Here is a 15,197-nt window from a genome sequence, read left to right on the forward strand (position 1 = left end):
TTTGCCTTGGGAAACTGACCTAAGAAACATTGCTATGATTTATGTCAGTGAATGTTTTGTGTATGTTCTTTTTAGGAGTTTTATGGTGTCATGTCTTACATAAGTCTTTAAGCCATTTTGAGTTTATTTTTGTGTATGGTGTGAGGGAGTGTACTAATTTCATTTATTTACATGCAGCTGTCCAGCTTTCCCAACACCACTTGCTGAAGAGACTGTCTTTTCTCCATTGTATATTGTTGCTTCTTTTGTCGAAGATTAATTGACCGTAGGTGTGTGGGTTTATTTCTGGGCTCTCTATTCTGTTCCATTGATCCATATGTCTGTTTTTGTGCCAATACCATGCTGTTTTGATTACTGTAGCTTTGTAGTGCTGTCTGAAGTCTGGGAGAGTTATGCCTCCAGCTTTGATCCTTTTCCTCAGGACTGCATTGGCAATTCTGGGTCTTTTATGGTTCCATATAAATTTTAGGATTATTTGTTCTAGTTCTGTGAAAAATGTCATGGGTAATTTGATAGGGTTCACATTAAATCTGTAGATTGCTTTGGGTATTATGGCCATTTTAACAATGTTCTTCCAATCCAAGCACATGGGATCTCTTTCCATTTCTTTGAATCATCTTCAATTTCCTTTATTACTGTTTTATAGTTCTCAGTGTTTAAGTCTTTCACCTTGGTTAGGTTTACTCCTAAGTATTTTATGCTTTTTGATGCAATTTTAAAAGGGATTTTTTTTTTTAGCTTTCCCTTTCTGATAGTTCATTGTTAGTGTAAAGAAATGCAACAGATTTCTGTATGTTAATCTTATATCCTGCTACCTTGCTGAATTCGTTTATCAGTTTTAGTAGTTTTTGTGTGGAGTATTTAGGTTTTTCTATGTATAGTATCACGTCATCTGCATATAATGACAATTTTGCCTCTTCCCTTCCAATTTGGATATGTTTTATTTCTTTTTCTTATCTGATTGCTGTGGCTAGGACTACCACTACTATGTTGAATAGAAGTGATGAGAGTTAGCATCCTTGTCTTGCTCCAGATTTTAGTGGGAAGACTTTCAACTTTTCACTGTTGAGTGTTACGTTGGCTGTAGGTTTGTCATAAATAGCTTTTATTATGTTGAGATATGTTTGCTCTATACCCACTTTGGTAAGTTTTTTTTTTCTCTCATGAATGGATGTTGAATTTTATCAAATGCTTTTTCTTTATGTATTGAGATGATCATGTGGTTTTGTCATTTCTTTATCACATTGATTGATTTGCATATGTTGAACCATCCTTGTGACCCTGGGATGAATCCAACTTGGTCGTGGTGTATGATCTTTTGTATGTGTTGTTGGATTCACTGTGGTAGTATTTTGTTGAGAATTTTTGCATCTATATTCATCAAAGATATTGGCCTGTAATTTTCTTTTTGGTAGTGTTTCTATCTGGTTTTGGTATTAGGGTGATGGTGGCTTCATAGAATGACTTTGGGAGTGTTCCCTCCTCTTCAGTCTTTTGGAAGAATTTGAGAAGGACTAGTATAAGTTCTTCTTTGTATGTTTGGTAGAATTCCCCAGTGAAGCCATCCAGTCCTGGACTTTTGTTTGCAGGGAGTTTTAAAATTACAGATTCTGTTTCACTTCTAGTGATCAGCCTGCTCAAATTATCTATTTTTTTAACACATAAGGAAGCATTTATTTGAGGTTTAACATGAAATCATACAAATAAAATTTGTATAAACAAATCCACATTGAGTCATAACACAGCAGAAGACAAAGTTAAAACGAATTGGCGGCTATATACAGTTGGACACAGTTGTGTCTTGTACACTAGAAAGTCTTTTATAGAATAATCATCTTAGATCAACAGAAGACCAATCTTCAGCGTCATCCTGCAAGCAATCTCCTCCTGTTTTCTTCAATGTCCCCTTGTAGTACGGCTGGCAGTTGTTTTGGTGACTGCCACCCCCTTGAGATGCCTTGCCATAAGTGCTTTCTTGGGCACTGTAGTCTGCATATCCTTGTCCGTATCCGCAGTTCCTAGTTATGCCCAGAATAATCATAGCAGCCATAGCCACTATAGTTTTGATCACCACCATAGGCGCTATTGTAATTTCCATATCCTTGATCATAATAATTATTACTTGGTTCCAGTTTGGGCCCTGACCTCAGTCACGACTCCAGCACCACCTCACCCACCAGCTACAGCACATCTTCTTCCTTTTTGTTGTTGCCTGTATGTGCAACTTTGATTTCACACTTCCCAGGACCAATTTGATGATAACTGCTTACTAACAATTTCTTAACTGGCTCTTTGTCTGTATATGTAATAAAACAAAATCCTCTTATTTGCTTTTGTATCCATGGGAAGTTCAATATTTTCAATCTCTCCAAAGCCTCCAAAATATTCTTTAATTTGTTCTTCAGAAGTATCTGGGCTCAGTCCACCCACAAAAAACCTTTTGAGGGGTTCCTTCCCTTTTAAAGCTTTGACCTTTTTAGCGTCTAGCAATTTGCCATCCAGTTTGTGTTCTTTAACTTCCAAAACCTTATCAACACTAGCAGCATCTTTGAAAAGCACAAATCCAGATCCTCCTGATCTTTCGGTGACTGGATCTGTTTTAATTGTGCAGTCTACAACTTCCCCAAATTGAGACAAATATTCAGTCAGATCTTTCTTAACTTGTATCCCAGCTCAAGCCTCCAATAAACATTTTACTGTCATCCTGCTGATTCTTGCTCACGTTAATCTTGGATCCCTCTCCGAATTCCTCTGTGTTACTGTACTGATATATATCCTCCATGGTGGCAGAATTGTTGGCTGGTGGGTGCTGTCACGCAGTCTGAGTCGTGGCCACAACGATGGCGGAGCATTGTATGGAGCTGGATTTAAAATGGCGGCGGACCCTAATTAAACTTAAAAGCTTTTACACAGCAAAGAAAGCCATAAACAAAACGAAAAGAAAACCTACAGAATTGTTGCAAATGATGCAGCTGGTTTTCTTTTATACTTAAGTTCAAATTTTTGGTTTTTGTGAATCTTTTGTATGTTTTTGATTTGTGGTTACACTGGTTTTCAAGTATGTTAACTCATTATTGTGTCTACTTGCTTTAGACTGGTGGTCCTATAAGCTCAAACACATTCTAAAAAAATCTACATTTTCTTATTCCCCTATTTTATGACGTTGATGTCCTGTTTTACATTTTCATGTTTATCCTTTTGCTGTTCATTGTAGTTATAATTGCTTTCACAAAATTCTTTGATTTTTTTTTTTTAATCTGTGTACTGGCTTATTCAAGTGGTGTACAATCATTTTACATACTTGCTTTTCCCTATTTTGATTTTCCCTTTCCTATGGGTTCTTGCTTCTTTTCTATTTAGAGAAAACCTTTCAATATTTCTTTTAGGGTAGACTTAGTATTGCTGTATTCTTTTAGTTTTTGCTTGCCTGAGAAATTCTTTAATTTTTTCTTCTATTCTAAATGATAATCTTGCTGGGTAGAATATCCTAGGTTGCAGGTTTTTCCCTTTCAGGACTTTGAATGTATTTTGCTATTCCCTTCTGGCCTGCAAGGTTTCTGTAGAGAAATCAGCAAATAGCATTATGGGGGTTCTTCTGTAACTAACTCTTTGTTTTTCTCTTGCTGCCTTTAGAATCCTATCTTTAACTTTTGCCATTTTAATTATGATATGTCTTGGTATAGGTCTGTTTGGGTTCATCTTATTTGGGACCCTCTGTGCTTCCTTTATCTGGACATCTGCTTCATTAGGTTTGGGAAATTTTCTGCCATAATTTCTTCAAGTACATTTTAGATCCCCCTTTCTCTTCTCCTCCTGGGATCCCTATTATGCACAGCTTGGCATCCTTTATATCAGCCCATAGGTCTCATATGTCGCTTTCTTTTCTTTTTTTTCATTTGTCTTTCAGCGTTCTGTTATGATTGGGTGATTTCCATTATTCTATCTTCCAGATCACTTATTCGTTCCTCTGCATTATTTAGTTTGGTATTTTATTGTCTTTAGTTTGGTTTTCATCTCAACAATTGAGTTGTCTAATTTTGATTGGCTCCTCTTTATAGTTTCTATTTCCTTGTTACAGTGATCTGCATTTCTATTGACAGCCTTTCTTAATTCCTTCAGCATTTTTATTACCTCCTTTTTGAACGTGGAGTCTGGCAGGCCGGAGAGGTCTGTTTTATTGTTCTTTCAGGGGATTTTTCTTCTTTTAATTGGGAGTGTTTCCTCTGCTTTTTCACTTATATTTCTTTGACTCTGAATTTAGGGGAAACAATTATCTACTGTGGTCTCAAAGGGCTGTTTTTATGTGGGAGCATCGCTGTGTAGCCTCCGTGAGTCCATTATTTTTGGTGTGAGGGCTGTTTTTTGGCATGGATGCCTGCCATGTCTTTCCTCAGAGTTAGCTGGCCATCATCCCCTTGATATGGGGTATGATTGGTGTTGTGATGACCAGAGCTTGCACTGGTTGTTGGGCAGGGCCTCCTCTGCTCTGTGGTTGTCACAGCCCTATTGAGAGCAGGGTCTGCTTGCCAGTTGTTGGAATAGAAGCCCCCAGATCCAGTTCTAAGCTGCACTGTGAGGTAGGTGGGATTGGAGCACTCCCTCTGGGAAAGGAGCTGCTCCATATTCCTCTCCAGGGGCTGTCCACTGGGACGGGCACTCTGTGCCATCACCTGTTACCTAGTGCATGTGCTCACAAAATACACTGTTGTTGGCATTGCCCTCGGCCCTGCCTCTGCTGTGAGAATGCTGGTAATCAGCTCAGATTTCAGCCCTACTTCTGCTTGTGTGCACCCACAAAACCTGCTGCTCCTGGCACCAGACCTGCCTCAGCTGGGGAATGCTGGTAATCAGCTTGGATGTCCCTCAGGCGCTGCACTCACAAAGCCACTGGTATAAATCCACTGAAGTTGCGTACCCGGACCCGTTGTAGGAGTGGCGGTAATCTGCCCAGATTTCAGCCTCAGCAGGTGCGTGTCTTGGGCTGGGAAGTGCAGTGAGGTGGCAAGGACTGTCTGTCCTGGTCTCTCTCTCTCCTGCCTGCTGCAAACTGGCTGCCACACTCCCTTCTGAGCCTCTGAAGCTCCCTATCTGTCCCCTCTGACCTCCTAGCTGGTGAAAGGGGTTCCCAGGGTGAGGGAACTTTTTCACAGCTCCCTCCGAGGGGTGCAGGTCCCATTCCAATTACTTACCCCCCCCCCCCTTTTATCCTACCCAGTTCACATGGTGATCTTTCGTGCAGCTTTGGTTGTATGAGATCTTCTGCCAACGTTCAGTAAGTATTCCGTGAGAATTGTTCCACGTATAGATTATTTTTATATATTTGTGGAGGAGGTGAGCTCCATATCCTTCTATTCTGCCATCTTGATCTCCATCCCCCCAGTGGATTTTTTAAATAAGGAATTGGCTCACATGATTATAGAGGCTGACAAATCCCAGATCTGCAAGGTGAGTAGGCAAGCTGGAGACCCAGGAGAAGCAGTGGTGTAGTTCCAAATTGAAGGCTGGCAGGCTGAAGACTTAGGATGAGCTGATGTTTCAGTTCGACTCCAAAAGCAGGATAAAGCTGATATCCCAGTGTGAAGGCATTCAGGCAGGAGGGATTCTCTCTCAGGGGAGGATCAGCCTTTTTCTTCTGTTCAGGCCTTCAACTGATGAGGCCCACCACATCAAGGAGGGCAATCTGTTTTTTCAGTCTACAGACTTAGATGTTAATTTCATCCAAAAATGCTTTCACAGAAAGACCCAGAATACCGTTTGATCGTGTAACTGGGCACACTATGGCCCAGTCAAATTGACACAAAAAATTAACCATCTCAGTAGATATTGACAGCCTCACCCTGAGAGTGAATGCCTTAAGTGTTGCACCATAGGCTCCTGGCATGCTACATCAATTTTTTTTTTATCACTGTTGTAACAAATTACCACAAAGTGGTAATGACTTCAAACACCACAAGTTTATTATCTTACAGTTCTGGAGGTTAGGATTGTAAAATGATTTGGCAGGGCTACATTCCTTCTGCAGGCTCTAGAGGAGAAATTTCTGCCTCTTCCAGCTTCTAGAAGCTACCTGCCTTCTTTTGCTTCACGGGTCAGCATTACTTCAGCTTCTGTTTCAGTGACCACACCTCTGAATTGACCCTTCTGCTTCTGTCTTATAAAATCCTTTTGATTATGTTGGGCCCACCCAGACAATCCAGGATAGTCTCTCCAGCTCCAGATCATTAATTTAATCATAGCTGCAAAATCTCTTTTGCCATGTAAGGTAACATAGTCACAGGTTCCTGGGATTGGGATGTTTGTGTGTTGGTGGGGGAGGGGTTATTATTCTGCCTACTGTACATGGCTAATCTCATCTTGGTATCTGCTTTCTGAAGGATCCAAAGTAGCACAGCCACCTTGGCCAAAATGACCTCCCATGAGTTTCTATAGTACTTTCCCCAACAACACTTACACAACTCTACTATAACTACTTCTGTGTTTATGTCCCTGTAGACTATGGACTCCTTGAGAATACTGTCTTATTCACGAGAATGTAGTTTAGCAAAATGTTTGGCATATTAATTTTATTTCCATGGTAGGCAATTTTTGACCATGTCACAATATTGCTGTTAAGAGTTTAATGAGGCAAAGTGACTTGAGATTTCCATCTAGTAAATATTTCCTTCCTTTACTGCAAGCTAGATCAATGGTTTTCCCCATAAGTACTGTTGGTTAGTTGCCTGTTAGCTCTCAAATCCATTTCTCCACTTTTCCTCTGCTCTGTTTCACTGGGAACTACATTTCCCATGCCCCCTCACTCTCTGGTTTCCAGCGAGGCAATAGCAGATTAGAGAGCAGGATGAGAGAGAACAAACATAGTTATTTCTCACCCCCTGCCCCACTCCCCTGTTTCTTGTGGTGTCTCTGTCAGTGGCTGTATCTTCTTTGTGTTCTGGCTTTAGGACACTGGTCACACCACTTCTTCCTGATGTCCTGAGGGGTGCTATCACTTTCTGCTCTTGCCAATCTCTGGATTGCCACATCATCCCTTTTAGTTTCTTAGCCTTGGTTCCATCACCCATGAAACCAATTCCCTGTGTTCCTTCTACTTGAAAGATCCAGAGGTAATTGTGCTTTCTCAGTCACACTCTGATTGATATATGTACTGGCAACTTTGAGAATTACTAGAAATTCTTGGTCTCCCCCCCAAAATTACTACCTTGATTATGGCATTAAATGAACGATCAGAAATTATGTTTTCTATCAGCCAATTCTATTTAAACTCCATAAACGTTATGATTTATGGTAGAAAAATGGAAATGGACAAAAATTCTATAAATTGAAATTCTTACTCCCCAAGAGTGAACCAAAGTTCAGCAAGATTCAAATATTGTATTTGATAAGAATAGAACCAAAATTAGCTGATTTAGCTAATTTTTAATGCAGTTTGTTTTATACAGTTTCTTCCTGAGTTTCATGTTATTAAAGAGGCTGTCTCATAGTTTTTTGAGTAAGCTAGAAAGTCACTTCAGTGTATTAGAAGCCTCAGGAATTAGTAGTATGAAACTTGTTTTTTATTATCTTTATAGTATAAAAAGTTGTAATATCAGATGATATTGAAATTAATAGATGTTCTATAGGCCCAGGGAATTGCATACTGTTGAATCTAGAGCTGAAGAGTTAGAGTATATTCATAACAAAAGGCTGAACATACATAACTGCAAACAGATACCCTGACGCTGGGTGGTCAGGGATAATTTAGGGCATAGCAAAGATTTGGAAAATCAGAGAATAGTGAAAAAGGGGAAAAGTTGGGAAATAAAACTTCACTAATGACTATGTATCTCTGAGGTTGTTCTCTAAGATTTATAAACAAAACACATTTACATCAACAGTGTTTTTTTCATTTTAATTAAAACAAAATGGTTCTAACAAGATGAAATTTGGTTACTGACTTCTATCACACAAAAGGACAGATCTCCAAACCATTTTGTTAATTGGAGAAATGACATTCTGACTATTGGCCTCACACATCATTCTGAACTGTTTAACATCTGGATAATATCACAAATGAGCAAACGTTTTTCAATATACTCTTAATTTTTTTTTGGCTGCATTTTATGGATTTCATAATCTGGGATTGAATCATTTATATGAACTAAGCCTGCTGAAACCATTCGAGGACTTGTAAATTTTCCAGTGTAGCTTCCTTGTTTGTTAACCTCTGGAGCAGTATACGGTCTTGCAGAGCATTTTAACTGATTATGGCTATCATTTGGGCTCTTTCCTAAAAGCCTTGCTCTTGATTTTGCTTTTTCACGATGCTTAAATGAAGTTACATGTAAATCCTCAACTCTATCCGAACAATCCTAAATATTAAAATAAAAGATCAGGTTGGTGAATTAGGTTTCTTAAAAGTACATTTTAGACTTACAAGGACTAAAGTTTGTAATATCAACAAAGAATGAGAGCAGTCAAATGTTTTATAGGCAGTCCCCAAATTCAGACCCTACATTCAATGCCTGCCATCAGATACTTTAAAAACCATACTTTAAAAAATCTCATTGTTTCAAAGGATCTGTTATTTCAAAAGGTATGCAAGATATGAGCTGAAAACCAGAAATCTTAGGGGACCTGTCCTCAGGGGTCAGACTCCTAGGCAAAGACAGCCCTCCTATAATTCTCCTCTTCTAAAATATCTCTTCCCCAACCCCAAACATAAATTATAAGCTCTTATATTATACTTTTTAAAGCATCCAAACATTCATTCTTTAAAAGTTAATAAATACCTTCTTTAATATTTATATACACACACATACAGAGGTCAGCATCTAAGGATATGGTTATGTTTATACTAAAATATTAAAAATTTTTGTGTACATTCTGAGACTAAGCAAGTAAAATATTTAGGAAAATAACTGGAAGGAAATACACCAAAATAATTTTTTTAAATGATGGTTGTTTTAGGGTGGTGGGATTATGGGCTTAGTTTTCCTTTTCTCTTTTTTCAAATTTGTACAATATGACTATATTTTATTTAAAAAATATAATAATCTACAAGTACCCATAAGAGGGTATGGAGTTATTAGTCATTTCTCAAATTAGTGTAAACTAGTTTCCTCTGCAGTTTGAGCAGTTTGTCCCGTAATGCTTTGCAGAGATGGCCACACCAAGGGAATGGGCCTGCTTTGATTTGGTGAGAAGGTGGGAGTAGATTAATAGAATTGGCAGGTAGGAGGAATTTAGGCAGGACTAAGAAGAATTACAGCAGCAAGAGAGAGAAGATTTACCAAGAAGGAGGTATGAAGAGTCCATATTTTTGCCTGGGTTTGCAAGTAAACATTCTTCCTTTTCCATCTTGTATACATGGAAGCAATTAGGTAAGGGAATTATTAAGCAATTATTAAGGGAATTTCTGCTACATTGGTAACATATAATTTTTACTTGACAGTTGATATAACATTACTAGAGTGACAGCAGAAGGGCACGGAGACCCACACCACTGGTTATTTTTCTGGAAGCGCCTACAACTCAATTTCCCTGTCTTCTACTTTGATTGCTTTGGGAGATTTCCTGGATTTTAGAGAATCAAATGAGCAAGTCTTTCTGATGACCTGAAAAATGCCCTCTTACCTCTCAAATTCTCTGGTGTCAATTTTACTAGAGAGAAAAGTTTAGGTACTGTTGGTTTGACAGAGGGAAGTAAATATAACTATCTCCCTTATCCATTCTTAGGATAAAGGTTCTGAGATCCTATATGATCCCATACCATATAACATAAACACAATCTCTTATTTTGTTTGGAAAAGTGATAATAAAGATTCCACTTATCTGAGGGAACTTCAGAAAATCTTTGCTTTTCAAAAACTATGAACCCATCTTTTACTTCCTTTTCCTCATTTGTACACACACACACACACACACACACACACACACACACGCACACACACACACTCATTATTAAATTATTGAATTTAGAAAAGAGAAATACAAAGTTGAGAGTATGTTGATAATATTTACCCTGCTACATGTTTGCTTTACTATTTACTAGAGGTAATCATTTGCTTTGCTGTGGAAAACAAATTCAAAGCAACTATTCTGAAATTAGATCGATTTTCTCATTCAAAGATAGTTATGCACATCAAATTATCAATATAATTTCATTTTAGAATTGTGCGTTTTCCCAACTGTGGGTCATGCCTATCTATATATGCTAATAGAGAAGAGCAGTGTTTCAGAAAATTAAAATAAGCCCCTTCCATTCCTAGAGATTTTAACTTTGCTTTTGAATGGTTTATATAACGTCTAGTAGCAGATTTACCTTCCTAATTGTTTTATGTTAATATTAAAAATAGATATGAATTTCCATGTTTCTCAGCAGATGGCAGAGGGTGGTGATGAGAGAGAAAAGAAAAGAGTAGAAGCTAAATTAAAATTTTACAATTCATAATTCAAGAGATTGTAAATTTTGTATACCTCTAAGGCTTAGCAGAATAACTGGCACATAATATGAACTTAGTTTGTTTTACTGAAACAAAGATAATTCAGCAATCTGCAAAAAGACTATATATTTATATGTGCATGAAAAGACAATCCCAGCCTTTCTGTAGTATACAGCCACTGCCGATGGTTTTACAGGTTGTGCCTGCACAACAGCCCCTGGCTGAGGGGTCAGTCAGGGCTGAAATAGCCAGTCTTCCGTAGACAGAGCTGTGTACCCTGTCCAGGCTGTGTCAGCCGGTAGAGTTGGCCTGGAGGAAAGAATGCTTTTTTTCTAATTCGTGATCTAGAGGGGGGGTCCCCTTTATTTTACATAAAGGCACTAAGTGTGTTAACATTCCCTTGATTTTCTGATTGCCTTTGAAAGAGGTGAGGTGATATTTGAATGTCAGAAGAATTTTTAAAATTTGGAGGTCTGTTTATTTTGGGGCAGTTAAGGTTACATACATACTTGCATGCAGACACATATACTCTAGATTATCTACAGAACTTTGCCAAATACAGAAATAAAAGACTTAGAAAAACATTATTACGTGTATAGTTCTTCTTGCAGTCCAATGAAGCAATGCCCTTGGAACAGATTTTCTTAGAAGAATTCCTGTGGTGGGCAGTGTGGTTGGTAATATACTATCTTGTTAAATGACTTTTTTTGTTTGCTGACATGGTCTCTTTCTTTTTGAACCTTGGGCTTTAGATTTTCTCTCTTTAGTACTTCTGGGAAGAGGGATGGTTTTGAGTTTTTCTCAGCTATCAAAACTTTATATTTAAGCAATTGTGATTCAGGGACCTTTTGTTTGGTTTTATATAAAGAGTTTGTTTGGTTTTATATAAAGAGTTTGTATTTCTTCTTTGTAATGTGCAAATGTTACTAAATGTTGTTTTCTATAATTATTATTATTTCCTTTCCATCTCTGACGATACTAGTCTTCTAATTTTGATTTCTCTCCAGCCTCTGCATTGAGGCGAGTTAGAGTATTACCTTGCCTGGAAGGAAAAGTGAGTTTGTTTACATATTCCTCATCTTCATTTGGCATCTTGCAGTTAGGAATTCTTGGATATGGTGACAGTACTGCTTCAGGTTTTTCCTGTACTATCAATGTATAGGTGTTATTGTGCTCCTTTTTGTCAAGGGACTTCATTTTCAGTGTCTTTTCAAAGCAAGCATTTGATTGAGTTATTTTTGATTTACCACTCCAACTATGTGGGTCTTGTATCTCTGTTTTAAAATCACAGTTCTCTGCTTGAGGAAACTGCATGAAACCATGTTCTTTCCTTTGTTTCTTAGGCATTGTATCTGTAAGTCTTTCTGATGACTTATTTACTGGAATTGCCTGGGTATTTTTGTTGGAACAAGTTTGTACTTTAATTAAACTGAGTATTTTCGCTTCCTTAGGATAGTATCTTTTCTGTTCCTGAATTATTGATGGACTTTCTTTAATATTCTCTAAGGAAAAATGTTCCTTTTCTTCCTTTTTGGTCAACTCTGTTTCTACAAGTCTATCTTCAGGAACCTTTTGTAAAGTGGTTTTCTGAGCAATTTTTGAATATTTAGTTTGCTTTTCTGAATGGTCCTCCACAAACTGATTTTCATGTCTTAAAGACAAATCTGGCTTTATACATCTTAATGGTGTGAAAGTAGAATTAACCAAATTTATATGCCGGCTTATCCCCTCTAATTGCCTTTCTGTGATTAGTCCTGATTTTGACAGTTTTTCTATAAAAAGGCTCTGGAGGTGTTTGCTTAAATCAGCTTTTAGATCTAAGAGTTCATTTTCTGATAAAGCTATAAGATAGTTTTGTAGAGATTTACTTAAGGGATATTTCATGTTTATTTCAAGCCTACTACGAAAACTCCCTCTTGAAATATCTTGTCCTAACTCATGAAAAGATATTGAGGCACTTTTAGCTCTTAGAGAAGATACATTTGAGTGTATAGGCTCAGATTCTGCGTCTTTAAATAAACTGTTGTCTGAAAGGTTTTTTAGGAAATAGTTTTGGAGCATTTCATTTAAAAAAGATCTTAGCTTTATTTCCAAATGTTTATCTATGAAATGATGATTAAAATTATTTATAAAAGACATGATTTCTTTTACAGTTTCTGAATAGTTCTCCAGAAAAATATTTTGCCCTTTTGGTTCTACTTTCTCATTCATCAAATACAGATTTTGATAGATTTCTGGTAAGTCCTCTTTGGTGATATATCCTGATTCTGAAAGCCTTTCTACAAGGTGATGCTGGATATGTTTACTTAATTCAGATTTAAATTTTTTTATTTCTGACTCTGAGAGTTCTTCTAGAAATACATGCAGCTTTGGATTCAAAATAGGTTTTCTCCCTAATTTGTCTACTTTATCAAAATTCTCTTCGATTTCTTCAAGGTCTTCTGTCTGACTTGGAAAAGGATGTTCAATTAGTCTTTCTAATTCTTTTTCTGGTTGTCTGCTTTTAGACTGACTATATTTGAAAAAAACATTAAATATGTTTTTCAAAAAGGATTTTAACATTATTACATCAGAGTTATTAAGTTTACCCATTAGTGCGTTACTTAAATTTTCTAAAGTAGAACTTCGATCATTTTCTTCTCTATCAAGCCTCTGACCATTACTTGGCAAATCTGTTTTTTTATCTGGTGTCGACTGATATTTTGAATCTTGTGGGGATCTATTTTGGCCTTTGTCTATGAATTCAACTCCATTAAAAGAAGTGGTTTCTTTGTGAATGATGGGTGTATTTTGCTCTGAAAGAGGTTCTGTTTTGCTTCTGATATCTGAATAATACTCTGTGGAATACTTTGGCTTTTCTTCAGCAAAAGCTGTCTCTGTATACAGCAAAAAACCCTTCTGATATTCTTTATCTAATTCTATCACTTTGATTATCCCTGATTCTAAAAGAGTATCTACAGGAAATGCTTGTATTATCTGGCTTATAACAGATTTGGCCGGCGGAAATTCTATTTCATTATTGTTTTCTTCATAGTGAATTAGAACATTGGAAGGCGAACTCTCCCAAGCTGTGGGTAATTGACTCTGCGAGTTTATCTGTGTCTCACTCGATTCTTTCATTCCTCTCCCCAGCTCTGAGAAGATCGGTGCAGTAAATATTTGCTTTATAACATAATCATATACAAGGCTATTCAAATCTGGTTTGGAGCTAGATACTTCACTTTTTAAATGTTTCTTTTTGAAACTACTCTTTTTTTTAATTGGAAAATCTATCTCACCAGCCTCTAAGTGTTTTTCAGAGACAGGTTCCTTTTCTACCTCTGGAGAATTTCCTGGTCCACCTTCTGAAAGTGAATCTGTGGGAGTATCTTTAATTATTTCATTTAAAAGAGACTTTGAATTTAAAATGTCTCCTTCTGAAAGCCAGCTATTTAAATCTTGAATTTTTTCAAATACTTCGCCTTCCAAACTACTTGGTTGTTCATCATGAAGAGCCAGAAGTGGAGAACTATGACTTTTCTTTCTTGCTTCGGTGTCCATAGAAACTTCAGGTGTAGAAAATAATCTATTTGAAAGGTCTTGCAGATTTTTACTTAAAATTAACTTGAGCACCATTGATTGTTTTAAATTTTCTATGTGGGAAGTAAGACTTAATGATTTTGAGAGGCAACATTTATTTACATTTACTTTTCCAGTCATTGATGATTCTCCCTCAAAGTTTGGTAAAGATACATTTGGTAGCCTTTCCTGTAACTTATTCTTAGTGTCTAAAGTCTTTATTGTGGTGATACTAGGATGATGGGCTAAATTATTCTTAGTGTCTAAAGTCTTTATTGTGATGATACCCGGATCATGGACTAACTTATTCTTAAGGTCTGAAGTCTTTAGTGCGGTGATACCAGGATCACTGGCTAACTTATTCTTAGTGTCTAAACCCTTTATTGTGATGATATCAAGATTATGGGGCCAGGATTTATTAGCAGGGCTTGCAGTTTTTGAATGTGTTGGGTAAGGAGGATCTTGGTCTTCATGCTCTATAACCTCGGCACTTAAAATATTTCTGCATTTGAACATATCTTGGTCTTTCCTTTTTCTGACTGACATTTTGTTGTTTATATTCCTCAGAAAAGGATCAAAACCGTTCTTGATGTTGAATTTCTGGAACTGTAATATTAAAAAAAAAAAAGGTAAGAAATTTGGACGCATTTGTTTTAAATTTATAATAAAATTTTTAGTTAATTCTCTTTGAGCAATCTGCCAATTTATTCATCTTCCTGACTTCTACAAAGAGAAAACCAACTTTAATTATTTTAAAATATTTGAAATTGGAATAATAATGAGAATTTTAATGCAAATTTTTCAAATTCCTAATTCTGATACTATGTTGTGTTTAAGAGCTTTTTGCTACCTGGAATATTTTTAAACACTTAAAAGGCACTCATCAATAGTTTGTTTGTTTAAGAACTTGATTTCCAGTGTTAGCTCCATTTGCTTAGACAAAGGCTAACATCAAGATCTAAGTCCTATCCATATAGATATTTTAGTAGCAATGTGGGTAATTTTGTTTTAAATGCAAAGCAAGTAGTAGATATTCCATTAAAAGTATCATAAATATTCTCTAAAGAGTGACTTGGGAACACAGATCATCTGCCTTTAAATCTGAGAGTTTTAACAATGATGATGAGTTCCACCTAGTCCTTAGCATGTTACAGTAGAAACTTGCTTTTTGATAAATATTATATATGCCTCAGAAATGGTAGAGAACAGTACAAAAAA

At 36.7% G+C, this 15,197-nt stretch overlaps 1 protein-coding gene and 1 pseudogene across 1 annotated transcript in view; both read right to left on the reverse strand.

Moving 5' to 3' along the window:
- Positions 1–1,831: 1,831 nt before the first annotated feature.
- Positions 1,832–2,875, reverse strand: LOC112407879 (heterogeneous nuclear ribonucleoprotein D-like pseudogene; annotated as a pseudogene).
- A 5,200-nt stretch (positions 2,876–8,075) lies between these two features.
- The window catches only part of CATSPERT (catsper channel auxiliary subunit tau), a 133,092-nt gene continuing 125,970 nt past the window's right edge, over positions 8,076–15,197 (reverse strand). Inside the window, 5 exon segments of the mRNA XM_024757341.1 lie at positions 8,076–8,348; positions 11,013–11,107; positions 11,110–11,287; positions 11,289–14,224; positions 14,321–14,585. Coding sequence (XP_024613109.1) covers positions 8,076–8,348; positions 11,013–11,107; positions 11,110–11,287; positions 11,289–14,224; positions 14,321–14,585 — 3,747 coding nt within the window.

The sequence above is a fragment of the Neophocaena asiaeorientalis genome, unplaced genomic scaffold (assembly GCF_003031525.2).
Source record: "Neophocaena asiaeorientalis asiaeorientalis breed wild unplaced genomic scaffold, Neophocaena_asiaeorientalis_V1.1 scaffold246, whole genome shotgun sequence".
Lineage (NCBI taxonomy): Eukaryota > Metazoa > Chordata > Mammalia > Artiodactyla > Phocoenidae > Neophocaena > Neophocaena asiaeorientalis.